This window comes from Lycium ferocissimum, chromosome 5, assembly GCF_029784015.1.
Source record: "Lycium ferocissimum isolate CSIRO_LF1 chromosome 5, AGI_CSIRO_Lferr_CH_V1, whole genome shotgun sequence".
Lineage (NCBI taxonomy): Eukaryota > Viridiplantae > Streptophyta > Magnoliopsida > Solanales > Solanaceae > Lycium > Lycium ferocissimum.
In genome coordinates, this window is record NC_081346.1 from 20255735 (window position 1) to 20270142 (window position 14408).

Consider the following 14408-nt stretch of genomic DNA (forward strand, 5'->3'; position numbering starts at 1 on the left):
AAATAGCCGGTATCATTATTACTCCGTATGACTAGTGCAGATAGGTAAGTTCACATTTAAAATGTGCACGTTTTATCAAAGATAACTTGTGTCTCAACTTCAACGCTCTTATCCCAATTGCCCATGTATCTCGGTCCTTATTATTATTTTTTTTTTTTCCTTTTTTACTAGATATCTCGACTTTCGCAATTTCCATAGCCCTTTTGTCTTGTTTGTTTCAAAGGAATGAATATTCAAATGTTATTCATTCATTTTATAAAATAAAGGAACCCTAAAATAAATATGTTGATTTGGACATTTCTTGATATAATCTCAAGTTGCAAAAAAAAAAAAAAAAAAAAAGTTATTCCCCCATTTGCCTCTTTTTGTTTTTCCTAGATCAAGTTTAGGTTCCTGGTTGTTAACTATAACAAGATATGGCCCTAAATAGCCATCTCTATCATGTTTTTCTTTAAATTAATAAAATAATCAATTCTTGATATATTCGTTAAGTTTTTTGATGTAATAAAATAAAGTTGACGAGAATTTCATATAATCAAGGGAGAAATGTTAGACCTTTTCATTTCGTTTATTAAAAAAAAGTAATACACATATATTTGATAAGGAGAGGGCAGGCGGGGGTTGGTAAATTGCAGCCAAGAGACGACGGATTTATGCAAATTATATTACTCCCATTAAGAACAGTCCAAAGCTTTCACTATCTCCCACCAAATAGTGATACCAGAGATCCAAAGTTTATTGAAGAAAATTTGAACGGCTTAATTTTCTTATATATATATATATATATATATATATATATATATATAGTGGCGAATAGACAAGTGCCCGTAATGTTAGAATTTGGCGAAGGGTGTGCATAAATTTTCACTACCCCTCATTTGATTTACTATCCTTGCTGGCTGTGTTAAGTGTGTGGAAAATTAAATATATCTTTCATTTTGTGATAAGCCTAACATTTAACGTTTTATTACTTATGACTGTATTCAATAGTTTAGTAATTTTAAGACATTTTGTAGTTTGATATGTACCTAACCACCCTTCGTCTAAGGTGGCTCCACCCATATATATATATATAGAGAGAGAGAGAGAGAGAGACACACACACACACATTGTCGTTATAGTTTAACCTATTAGGAGTCGTTTGGTTGATGGTTTAGAATAAGTAATCCCAACACAAATTCTCGCCCGTATATGATAAAAATAATTGTTGTGTAACTAAGGCGATGTCTCGTTAGCGGTATTAAATAATATATGCATTAAGTTATACATGCGAGAATCTAGATATTATTTTATGCAGAATAAAATGTGGATTAAGAATACGTGTATTAGTACTGTAATGATTGAGTTATTTAAAAATAAAAATGCCCGTTTAAAAGTAAGTAATTCACGTACAGAACCTCCTTAGCATAACAATTCATTTATTACTAATCTCCACATCACGGGATTCAGGATTTAAGCTCTATGAGTTCAACAATTTTAATGTATTTTTACGCATGAATTTATATTCCGCATAGGAAATACTTAGTTCAGATGAATCCGTTGGGCAGCACTCCATCCCTCCCTGCTCCGCGTCATAATTCTCGCATAACTAGTATGCAAACCGATCAAATAACTCTTAATTATGTAAATTATTATCCTTATCAAGCTACAAATGAATGTTCATCATATATAATTAGCTCATAAATAATCTGATTACATAAATGTATTTTGAAATTGTCAAATAAATGGAGTACAACATTTTTCCTTATTTTCATTATAGTTTTGACTTTGGAGGTATTAGATTCGTCCTCTCTCTCAATTGATGCTATTCCAAGCTGGAAGTAGGATTCAGAAAAACAATTAGCACGTCCACCAAATTCAAAGCAGCCGAACCTAGTTCAGAATACCACTACTATTATAGTACTATATGGTGGAGTATGCTACTACATTGTATTTACGTGTGCTTCAAAAGACAAAAGTGTTACTATAAACAAAAAAAGGAATCGATCTAACGTCTGCAGCCTAACAGAAAAATAATATAATAGTACGTGGTTTCAAGTGGAGTTCAGTATTTTTTTTCAAGATCCTGTATACGACTCCTTCTTCTCATGGTGAATAACTCGTGTCTTGTTCTGTTTTGTGTTCCCCACCAAATTTTCTTCGTTACCTAATGTTTCTTGGTCATGTCTGTCTGACTCATTTGCCACTTTTTTTTTTTTTTTTTTTTTTGTAAATCTCTGTTTCTTTCCTCACTTTTTTCCCTTTCCAGCTTAAACTATTACTAGACCCTTTTAAAGAATGATGAAATGGGTATAAATATGTGCATTTATCAAACTAGAGGCTTCACAATTTGTACGATCAATGCAATATTAGGTAATAAGGGTCTTTGTGTTATATGAAGTCTCTGTTTTCTTTCTTCCATTTGCAAGCTTTTATGCTTATTTTCCTTCGTCAGATGAATCACGGCAACAAAATCTAATCTTGATTTCTTCTTCATTAATAGCTAAAGATTACCTTTTTTGGGTTTCACATTCAATTCGCCGCTTACCCTTTTACTTTAAAGATTACATTGTTGTTTTCACCCTGAAGTACATGAATTTCACCTAGGTTAGTCCGATCAGATGCGGATCAATCGTATATTATTATTATTATTATTATTATTCCGTATACATTTTCTTTTAGGAATAATATATTGCTACTTGGAATTTTATCGTTTTTCAATATATTGATAATACTCCAAGGAGCTTGTGAGAAGGGGTCAGATTTGCTTACGCATTTGTGACTTCTTGATATTCATCAAGAAGAAAAATAAAGAAACTATATATTGCCTTTCGATACAGACGGGTATTTTTTCATTTTTATAGCTTGTGTCCCAATGAATTTGTGACTTAAAAATGTTCCATTTCTAATTGCTATTGGGCCATCAAACTTGGTGTCATTGCTGAATTTCAAACAAGATTTTCCTCTGTAGGTTAATTTGTCTTGTGCTCTTAGAGTCATCCTCTTCTCTCTTTTATATATTTTCAGAGCTATGATATTTTAGTTTCATACATATTAAATTATTGACCCCTGTAGTGGAACAAACAGTTTAGGCCATAGCCAAATCTTTGCATTGGCACCATTAACTAAGTTCATGGTGAGTGTAGATCACTCTTGATTCTCAATAATCTATTGCCACCATGAGTGCAGGCAATTGCCATAGAGCTAGAAACTGTGATAATTTCTTCTGTATTCTTGTTTTAAGTTTTTTAAGAAAAGGATACATTTGATGTTCCAGTCATCACCATGAAGAAGGTGTAATAGAGATCTCAGAGGTTAAACCTAATAAAGTAGCACTAATATAGTTCACAGAGCACTCATGAGGGTGATATTTTCATCCAATAGTATTTGGTTTTTTCTGAAAATTTATTTCCCACCTTGGATTTTTACCAGATGCTTTGATACAGAGGGTCTATCTTAACTTTAATTACTTTCTCCCAAAATAAAAGTACTTAGAACACCGAAGTCAATAATTGTCTTCTTTCTGCTATTTTGCTTACTTTGACCTGATATGCTATGCATGATTTATTTGCTCAACTCTCTGATGATGATGCATTTGGACTGAGGTTGTAGTTCTCTTGTAATTCTATTGTCAGGTGGCTGTTCAATGAAGTTTCACTACCTCGGACACATTGTTCTTTAACAAGATTTTATTATTTCTGTCATTGATGGGCTGCTTTCACTCAAAAATCTCCCGATACACCCCTGGTTACGAGAAGCCAACAGTGCTCGCTGCTGAAACAGCTTGTGAGTATTCTCACTTACGAAATTGTTTTTTGTTTTATTCAGACATTCAAGACTCCTTAAGATTTTCTCTTTGCCATAGAGCCCTCACATTTATATTCACTGGCTTGGGCCTCTTGTGGTCGTGGAAGGAAAATACCAGAGGGTCAATAAATGGATTTGATTCCTTTTTTTTTTTTGCACAACAAGAAGAGCTCAAACTCCTTTTAGTCCATATAGATAGTTCACATCTCCCTCTTATCCTCTCCAACAAGTCTATACTGCCAGACAATTATAAAAGAAGCGTACAGGAACATGCTTCAGAAATGAAATCTTCCTTCTCTAGATCTTAGAAAGTATGACTAATAAAAAACCAAAGAGTTCCCATTAGCACTGCATAAATGAGATATTCTTGTAGTTCAGTATTATGGTCTTCACTATGAATATGCAGCATGTAAGTCAAGAAAGTGCTACAAACATGTATTGAGATATGATTGCCAGCAAGTGATGTTATGCTTTTATCCACTCCCGAACAACCAATTAATCATTCTATTGAACTTCGGAACTGTTATGATATGTTGCAGTTACGGTGAGTGAAGTTGAAGCATTATATGAGCTGTTCAAGAAAATAAGCAGCTCTATAGTTGATGATGGGCTCATTCACAAGGTACTAACCATATCGTTATTGGAGTTTTACATTTATAATTTACTTAGTGTTCAACTTGATGATGAGGCCTAGAATATGTTAAGAGGTACCTATTAACTTCTATGCAACTCTATCAACAGGAAGAGTTTCAGCTGGCACTTTTCAGGAACCAAAACCGGAGAAATCTGTTTGCAGACAGGGTATGTATTGTTGGCTCACTTTTCCTTGAAATGGTCCGTTTAACAACTGGACCGTCCTATGTCTTGCTTTAATCTGACTTATACTGGCTGAATTTTTTTTTGTCCCTGGATTTATGCAGATCTTTGATCTCTTTGATTGTAAATGCAACGGAGTAATTGAGTTTGGAGAATTTGTTAGATCATTGAGTGTGTTCCACCCAAATGTACCAGAAGCCGATAAAATTGCATGTAGGGAATTATTTTTGATAGCTTATACTTACAGTTTTAGAACTCTAAACATTTTTTATACCTCTTCTTTGACATTATTAATGTGCATGGCGAATTTTTCTGCAGTTGCATTCAGATTATATGATCTAAGGCAGACTGGGTGTATTGAGAGAGAAGAGGTAGGCATTGCAGCCATACACATACTGTTTATTCTATAGCATCCAGATTTTGCTTTCAAATACAACTGTTAGCTTAATCTAACATTACTATGCTTGTTTCTAATTGCAGCTAAAAGAGATGGTTTTGGCGCTGCTACATGAATCAGACTTGGTTCTTTCTGATGATGTAGTTGAAATGATTGTAGAACAGGTTGATATGCTCGACTCTTATCTTTTTGCCCTGCTGTCACTATGTCCCTTTTTGGTATTCATATTTACCGACTATTTTATGTATCTTGTGCACCAGACATTTACTGAAGCAGATAAAAAGGGTGACGGGAAGATAGATCAAGAAGAATGGAAGGAGTTTGTCTCAAAGAATCCCTCTCTTCTAAAGAATATGACCCTTCCATACCTGAAGTAAGTCATAAAGCATTTAGTTGCATTTTATAAAGAAACTTTTGAATAGGTTTGTCGTACCTAACAAGTGGCCTTTGCTTTATTATAGGGACATAACTTTAGCATTTCCTAGCTTTGTGATAAGCTCTGAGGTTGATGATTTGGAAGTCTAAGCTCATACTTAGCAAAAAGCATGCGCAGTTGAACTGGTGATGCAAGAAGTGCAAAAAAGGTCAAGAATCCGACAAACATCAGGTTTTGCATCGACTTAGTTGGAAGTTCACCACACAAGAGTGAACTCAAGAGGCAGATTTATCAGTTTTCTGCCATAGTCTCCAATTGCTTGGCAAGATGTACTACTTTTTAAAGTTTCTAGCTAGTCAGCTGGAGTTAGAAAGCAAGGTAGCATTGTTCATATTATAGTTCTTCAAAATCCCGTTGGTCTAGGCTAAACTTTCGACAGGGATTGTTCCAATTTTTTCCCACTTCTCATGTACTTAAAAGCTCTATCATGTATAATATTTGAGAAACAGCAATTTTTTGTGATAAAGATGCTAAATTTTTTGTCGAGATAATAAACATGTAAAAGTTGTGCCATATCTAGTAATATGTTCATTTGCTGGATTTTTGGGTTACTTGATAAGCAAAGTTTGATTTGCTTTGATTCAATGGACTAAGGGTTTGAGATTGTTATTGCTAAACTATTAATGAAGAGGCATGCTAATGGAATTTTTCAAAAATATATTGCCAGACCTAACATGTTGCACCACGTAACCATATTTTTAGTTTACGTCCAATAGCCAACTTTTTTATCGCAACCGTGTTTATATACCCGATATATAATAATATACAATATTATATACTTACTATAAATAATGTATCAATCTTGTACAACAGGTGTTTATACACACTTTTACACTATTATACAATACTATACAAAAACTAGGTTTTGTCTTATGCAAACTTCAACTTACGAAACTCTATCCAAAATGGGTTAAAAACTTCACCAAATAACCAGAACTTTAAATGACACCCCAATAAATCTCAATCTATCAATTAGTCAAATATTTCAACAAATCACAAAATTCATTTGTGAGTTTCAAGCTTTTAAAAGCCCCTCAATATTTTAAATTTTTCACTTTAATTCGCAAATGTTTAAAAGAATTTCACTCGATATTAGCTATAGTAATTGAGATTCATAAATGATACTCCCTTCACTTTAAAAAGAGGGACTACTTAGCTACACACCCTATAATTAAATATGTATTGAGATTTGATTATTTAACACTTAATAAAGACAAATTTGAAAAAATATGATTGATTCTTTCTTCATTTAGTGGTTGGACATTCTTTTTTAATAGTACACTTGAGATTCATAAATGACTAAGTGCTCGTTTGGTACCAGGGATAAATAATTTTGGAATTAAATTTGAGATAAATTTATTTCATATTTAGTTAGGATAAAATTACGATTAACAAATTTTGAAATTATAGTGTTATTTTATTTATGTGGTGGAGTGAGTTATTACTTGTTTCCCAAACAAACGACCCCCGAAGTGTTTGTAGTCATTCAACCAAAGCTAATCATTCACCGCAACTAAAACTTACCCAACTCTCGCTTGTCGCGCACATTAACCCACGCTCCTCTTACTCGTTTTTTCACTTTAATTTGTCGTTGTGCTGTATAAAACGATTTTTTTTCCAGTCTTTTTCAAGTTTCCTCAAAATCTGAACAATCCAACACTTGTATTTTGGACCCAACAATCCCAGATTTTATTTTTCACAAAAATTTCCAACAGAAATACAAACAAAAATTATTCATCCGAATCTTGCCCATTGAATTTAAACACACTCAAGACTCAACAGAAAGGTGAGATTGGATTTCCTCTAATCACTTATTTTCTTTTTAATCCATTACACATTGGGTTTATCAATATTCTTTAGTTCTTTATTTTTTCTTGTGTGATTTATAAGTATCTTTTAGCTGGCTGATTGTTTATAAATCTTGGTTTCTTCTATTGAATATTTATCTAAGCATTGTAGGCTAACTACTTCAGATAATGCCCCTTGCTCTAAACTTTTTGACCTGTTATAATTGTTTGTTGAGCATAGAAAAAAGGAATAAAATGAAAAGTTTTCAGCCAAAAATCTAATCTGAAGATCTAATATTTGTTTACCGATATAAGAACCTTGTGTATTCTTGAAGTAAGAGTTTGGTGGTGGTCTAAAGATTGCAACTTTATTTGGTTTTGTTTTAGAATCTTGGTTTGTTTTAGTAGTGGGTGGGTTCAATTTTCTTGTTTTTTAGTACTCTGAATTAGATTAAATAAAGTATTCAATTTCGGGTATCTGTTGATTTCTTCAAATGCAGATAGAAAGGTTGGCGAAGAACTGGTTTTGTGCAGAATTGTGAGATTGATTGGATCAATGTGTGAACTGTACAATCTTGGAGGGACCTAATCTGTAATGCAATCTACAAATTCAAGTAAAAAGAAGTGTTTGAAACGTTCGAGATCATTTCCAAGTGAGATGCCAGGGACTGATACAAATGATGCAAAAACCCTTGAGGATTGCATCTTGTTTCCTGTTGAAGATATAGTGCAGTACCCTCTGCCTGGTTGCGGTTCACCAACTTCTATAGGTTTTAGTCCAGATGATAGTTTAGTTACGTATTTGTATAGTCCAAGCCAAACTCTATGCAGAAATGTTTTCGTATTGGATCTCAAGAATAGAAGGCATGATTTGTTCTTCAGTCCACCAAATGGTGGACTCGATGAGAATAACTTATCTGCAGAAGAGAAGCTTAGAAGGGAAAGGTCAAGGGAACGTGGTTTAGGAGTAACACGATATGAATGGGTTAAGGCAAGCGCTAGACGGAAGGTCATTATGGTGCCATTGCCTGCTGGAGTAAGTAATCTTTTCTCATGTAAGTTTTAGACTTTTAGTGCTCACTTTCTATTTAATGAACCTCCTGAACTACATGTTGATACAATTGGTAATTAAAGAAAAAAAGTCTGCTGTCTGCCTGTTGTGAAATTCTCTCATATATTTCTATATTCCAAAACCTTTTGAGGGTATTCTGCACTGGGCCAGTCCCCGGCTTCTCTTTTTCCTGGGAAAAACTGATGTGCATGCACAACCTCATTACTGACGTGTGCTATATAATCATTTACTGCTAAAATCTTCTTTTGGTATATAAAAAAAAATTAATTTGTGAAAAATTAGAAGTCTTATCTGAAATTGTGGCAATTTTGTCTCTTTCTATGCTAGTCCGCTTACCATATTGTCCTTCTTTTGGCCTTTGTAGTTCTCAAATATTTGAGTTTTCATTAACACGTTCTTATTCTCTATGACTTTGTTCCATCTGCAAAAAGAATATTTCCTCGGGACTGCTTGAGAGAATGTCATAATAATTTCTTTTCATGTAAAAAATTGTGTTGTTTATCTGAAATCCTGAATATATCTGTACCATATCATCTTTGTGGGGTTCAAAAAATCTGATTCTTTGAATTTTTTTCTCCAATTATCAGAGCTAATCAGAGCTTACTTTATATGTAAAACAGTTGTACTTGAAGGATCAGAATTCAGATCCAGAACTTGAGATAGCAAGTACATCCTCCTCACCGGTCTTGGATCCACATATTTCACCTGATGGTAACAGGCTTGCCTATGTGAGAGATAATGAATTGCATGTGTTAAACCTATTGTACCATGAATCTAAGCAGTTAACAACAGGCGCCAATGGCAATGTTATAGTAAGGACTTGCTCCAAATACTTACTGCTGATATATGATATATCTGTCTTTATCTATTGCTATAAGTGCTTGACGAATTTAATTGCTCTTCACATATAATGTGCATCATCTGACATAATTTTAATGCTAATTTATGTCTAGTTCATCCCCTCCTTTTGTCCATTTATTTGGTAGCTCAAGTACAAACTTTGTGCAGTGATTCATTTATTTGTCCATCTTGTTGACTTGGCAGCTGCATGTTGCTCCCTTGATTAACTAGTTTTGGTGCACCGACATAAATTTTATCGAAATGTGAACTAACTTTTAAAATCAAAGTGGAACACACTGTTCGTGAACTGCAATTTCGAAGAGCTAAAGCTCATTTATTAACAATTACAGACAGGCCAAAATTGAATTATTTATCAAAAATTAAAAGCCTATTAAGAAACTGTCTCGTTGGAAAGAGACCCTGCCTTTAACATATAGTGAGAGCAAGGGACGCTTTAAAAGATGCTGGAGGAGGGACTCTCTTCCTCATTTGTGGTGTTCGACTGTTATTTAGCCCTTGCAAAGTTGCATTACTCAGAAACACTGAGAAATGACAACAACTTGCATTAATTAATTTGTCTCTCTTTTTATGATCTCCCTACCTTCACATTGGTTGTAACTTCTTTTATATTCATTTTGGAAGACCAAGTTGGATTAGATATAAATGTTTTTCTGTACTTGTCATTGATGCTATCGTGATTCTTTCGGGAGATGGATTTTTATTATCACTCACACTCTCAATCTATGAGTGAAATTTATAGGGGTCACCGTAATTTTGTAATTTGATTGTGTGGTCAACTATTTGTTGAAAGAATGGATCAGAGCGACAGACCTATTTCTTAATTGTGTTATATTGTTGTAAGCATATCTTCGAAATAGATGGTGAGATTTATTTATGTGTGAGTCAGCAGCAATGCCAGCAAACTTATCCTGTCCAGCTATATTCATCTGAGATTCTTTGTTTTGTCCATTACCTTTTATCTTTTGAAGTGCAGTGGAATTAATGATGTGACTCAGAGAATATGATAGAAAGATGGGGAGAATGCGTGAAGACAAATATCTTGAATTGTACAGCATGTACACCCAATGTAGGATACCAATGCATAAACTATTACATCTGTACATATGTAATAAGTCCAACTAATCTAATACTGATGATAGTAGAAAAAGACCTATTAGGCTATAGCCAGAGCATCAGTTATTGCGTGAGGGAGGAAGACAATTGGGAAGGTCAAGGGTCAAAGGAAAAAAAGGAATAGATTAAAGAGGAAGGATCATTGAATACCTATAGGAATCTCTCGTTTTAATAGAAACTATCATTTAACAGTTGTGTTGGCTAGAGTTTGTATCTGAATCCTTTTATTCATCAGAGTCATGTCCTAGAGATGAAAACCCTCCATGCATATTGAATTGGCTATTGTGGTTAGTTTTATGCTGCTTTCTTTAAATTAGTTTGATACTAATCCTCTTTGTCTTCCTTTTTTTCCCATCTGCAGACACATGGTCTTGCTGAATACATTGCTCAGGTGAGATCAGTATCGGTATTTTATTACTAGTTTAGGGAAAATTAGCCTATTTGAGGTTGATATTGCCATTTCATCATTTACCTGTTTTAGTAAATACCATTAAGACCCTCGTTTATGAACATCTCCATAAAGCTTGTCGAAATAGTTACTCCCTCCATCTCAATTTATGTGATAGTGTTTGACTGGGCACGGAGTTTAAGAAAAAAAGAAAGACTTCTGAAACTTGTGATCTAAAATAAGTCATAGATATATGTGAGGCTATAAATTATCTCATTAAGGGTAACTTTTTAAAGTAAAATTATTACTCCCTCCATCCCATTTTATATGTGGGTCTTTGACTGGGCACGAAGTTTAAAAAATAAAGAAACACTTTTGAAACTTATGGTCTAAAACAAACCATAGAAATTTTTGTGGCTAGAAATCATTTCATTAAAGGTAAAAGGTAAATTGTTACTAAATATAAAAAGGTGTCATTCTTTTTGGGACTGACTAAAAAGGAAATAGTGTCATATAAATTGGGACGGAGGGAGTACTAAATGTAGTAAGGTGTCATTCTTTTCAGGGCCGACTAGAAAGGAAAGATTGTCACATAAATTGGGACAGAGGAGGTATATTCTCTGGCTGAGGAAATGAACATAAACATAGTCAAGTGAATGAAGAATGCATTTTAAATAGTTGATATCCTTATTTCGTTTAGTTCGGATCTAGTGCTTTTGAACTTATTTGTTAAATTTTGGTAGCTTTGTTCCAAAGTTCAGGCATGGTTGACATAGACGTATGGCCCTTTGTCTTATTTTATTATCCTTGAATATAATTTTTATTTGGGAGGGTGGGGACGGTAGCTAAAAATAAATATTTCAACTTCTCTTTTGTGATAATTCTGACTAATTTACTTCTCCAGCACTTTCAGTAGCTGTTATGAAATGTTTTCCTCCAAATAGCAAATGTATGAGAGCTCTAGTATTAAGGATCAGGGTGGCTTGCTGATGCTTCAATTGTCACCTTCTTGGTATTAGCCAGAAAACATTTAACACATTTCATTTCTGCTGATTGTAGGAGGAGATGGAACGGAAAAATGGATATTGGTGGTCATTGGACAGCAAATATATAGCATTCACACAGGTTGATTCATCTGGTATACCTCTATTCAGAATTATGCATCAAGGTAAAAGTTCCATCGGTCCCGAGGCACAGGAAGACCATGCTTACCCTTTCGCCGGAGGACCAAATGTCAAAGTTCGCCTGGGAGTTGTTCCAGCTAATGGAGGTCAAATAACATGGATGGATCTTCTTTGTGGTGAAAATGGCAAAGCAAATGAGGACGAGGAATATTTGGCCAGAGTGAATTGGATGCATGGAAATATTCTGACTGCACAGGTCTTGAATCGATCACATTCCAAACTGAAAATCCTCACGTTTGATATCAAGACTGGGCAAAGGAATGTACTATTGGTTGAAGAACATGATACATGGGTCAATCTTCACGATTGTTTTATTTCTATGGACAAAGGACTCACCAGAACTAATGGTGCATTTATTTGGGCAAGCGAGAAAACAGGGTTCAAACATTTGTATCTTCATGACACAAATGGATTCTGTTTGGGACCTATAACTCAAGGTGATTGGATGGTTGAACAAGTTGCTGGTGTAAATGAAGTTACTGGCCTTGTATATTTTACAGGAACTTTGGACGGGCCTATGGAATCTCACCTGTACTGTGCGAAATTGTTCCCCGATGCTAACAGTCCATTGCAGTGCCCTTTGAGATTGACTAATGGACGTGGAAAACATGTAGTTGTGCTTGATCATCAAATGCAAAGATTCATAGATATCCATGATTCCTTGCTCTCACCACCGAGAATATCGCTCTGCTCCTTGCATGATGGAAGCTTGATTATGCATTTATTTGATCAACCGGTCAGCATTCCACGATCCAAAAAACTCCAGCTTGAATCTCCAGAAATAATTCAGATACAGGCTAAGGATGGAACTGCTTTGTATGGGGCATTATACAAACCAGATCCGATGAAGTTTGGACCTCCTCCATACAGAACTATGATTGAAGTCTATGGTGGTCCCAGTGTACAGCTCGTGTGTGACTCGTGGACAAACACAGTTGACATGAGAGCTCAGTATCTAAGAAGCAAAGGCCTCTTAGTTTGGAAGGTTTGCTGCTCTTTTCTTTTCTGTCCATATGCATTTTTATTAAATTCCTTCAGCTGTAGTTGGCCATACCAGTTTTGTTGAAGAGGTTGAAGTGTGATTATTCATCTCTTGCGCTATATCCTAAAATTTCTGTTCTCCTCCTTCAGCTGTAGTTAGGGCCCAAAAATCGGATTCCAAACATGACTTTATGTGGAGACCATTGTCCTTGTCTGTTGTGTATTTTCTAAATTGAGTTTCCTCACCTGTAGTTTTGTAAGAGATAACTGAATGTTAATGAAAGAAAGCCCTTTCTTCCTAATCTCATCTACTGAAAAGGGGGCCGGGCGTAGCACGTTCTTTTTTGGGACACATAGGCTATTACAGACGCATCAAAAAAGACTTTTCGAGCGCGGAATCCCGTACGGTCCGATATCTTTCGGTGATTTAATTTACATAATAGCCAGCAAATGTATAGGTTTTATATATTAATTATAAATAAAAGGGCAGCCCGGTGCACTAATCTCCCGCTATGCGCGGGGTCTGGGGAATGGCCGGACCACAATCGGTATATAGGTTATGTATATTAAGTATATATATATATACATAATCGGTGTATAGGTTTTGTATATTTCGGTTAGCGCTCGTAATTAATTTTGGCCGACGGGCCAAAAAGACATTCTTAACTTAACTGCTCAACTTTTTACAGATGGATAATAGAGGCACTGCTCGACGAGGACTCATGTTCGAAGGTGCACTAAAAAATAACTGTGGCCTTGTTGATGCTGAGGATCAACTGACAGGAGCCGAGTGGCTCCAGAAACAAGGGCTTGCAAAACAGGGCCACATTGGATTATATGGATGGAGCTATGGTGGGTATCTCTCAGCTATGACATTGGCAAGGTTCCCTGAGGTATTCAAATGTGCTGTTTCTGGTGCCCCTGTCACCTCGTGGGATGGGTATGATACATTTTACACAGAAAAGTATATGGGTCTCCCATCTGAAAATCCGTCAGGTTATATAGAGAGCTCTGTTATGCACCATATAGATAACATTGGAGGGAAGCTGTTACTCGTGCATGGCATGATTGATGAAAATGTGCATTTTAGGCACAGTGCTAGGCTTATTAATGCACTCGTGGCAGCTGGAAAGCCATATGAATTGTTAATATTCCCAGATGAACGTCACATGCCTCGGAAATTCAGAGACCGTGTATACATGGAGGAGAGAATTTGGGAATTCATTGAGAGGAACTTGTGAATGACCTTCTCACAGTTCTAGTTATCAGTTAGGCTCTCGGCTCTCGCTGTAGAGAAGATTTTGAGGCTCATTTCTAGTTTAACAGCATGCTTCACTTGATTATAGAAGAAATTGAACTACAACAACATACCCAGTGTAATCCCACAAGTGGGTCTGGGGAGGGCAGAGAGTACACATACCTTACCCCTACGTTATACTATTCTCTATAAAACTAGAAAAAGGTGGGCAGGCTAATAAAAGTTGTTTGTGTAACTGATCTGTGTAATAGCTGCCATGTACCATAACCTTCCCAGATGTACAAAAATAATACAGCACTCCATTTCCTGGGGAAGAAATTTGGTTTTTA

General features: G+C 35.3%; 2 protein-coding genes across 8 annotated transcripts; both read left to right on the forward strand.

The window, feature by feature from the left end:
* The first annotated feature begins 1921 nt into the window (after positions 1–1921).
* LOC132056426 (calcineurin B-like protein 7) lies at positions 1922–5948 on the forward strand. Of its 6 annotated transcripts, none has more exons than XM_059448628.1 (9): positions 1922–2090; positions 3615–3765; positions 4326–4408; positions 4528–4587; positions 4707–4815; positions 4921–4973; positions 5083–5163; positions 5260–5372; positions 5461–5948. In XM_059448628.1, exons 2-9 carry the CDS (start codon positions 3687–3689, stop codon positions 5522–5524), a joined length of 642 nt encoding a protein of 213 aa, XP_059304611.1. In that variant the 5' UTR covers positions 1922–2090; positions 3615–3686; the 3' UTR covers positions 5525–5948. The 6 variants fall into 6 exon arrangements, with proteins under 6 accessions (XP_059304611.1, XP_059304610.1, XP_059304612.1 ...); XM_059448627.1 differs by lacking the exon at positions 1922–2090 and adding an exon at positions 2117–2352; XM_059448629.1 differs by lacking the exon at positions 1922–2090 and adding an exon at positions 2395–2586.
* Positions 5949–6928: 980 nt separating this feature from the next.
* On the forward strand, positions 6929–14408 carry LOC132056427 (uncharacterized). Of its 2 annotated transcripts, XM_059448632.1 has the most exons (6): positions 6929–7221; positions 7757–8258; positions 8915–9106; positions 10630–10659; positions 11716–12825; positions 13511–14408. In XM_059448632.1, the coding sequence occupies exons 2-6, from the start codon at positions 7818–7820 to the stop codon at positions 14060–14062; spliced, it is 2325 nt and encodes a 774-aa protein (XP_059304615.1). In that variant the 5' UTR covers positions 6929–7221; positions 7757–7817; the 3' UTR covers positions 14063–14408. The 2 variants fall into 2 exon arrangements, with proteins under 2 accessions (XP_059304615.1, XP_059304614.1); XM_059448631.1 differs by lacking the exon at positions 6929–7221 and having other exon boundaries at positions 7723–8258.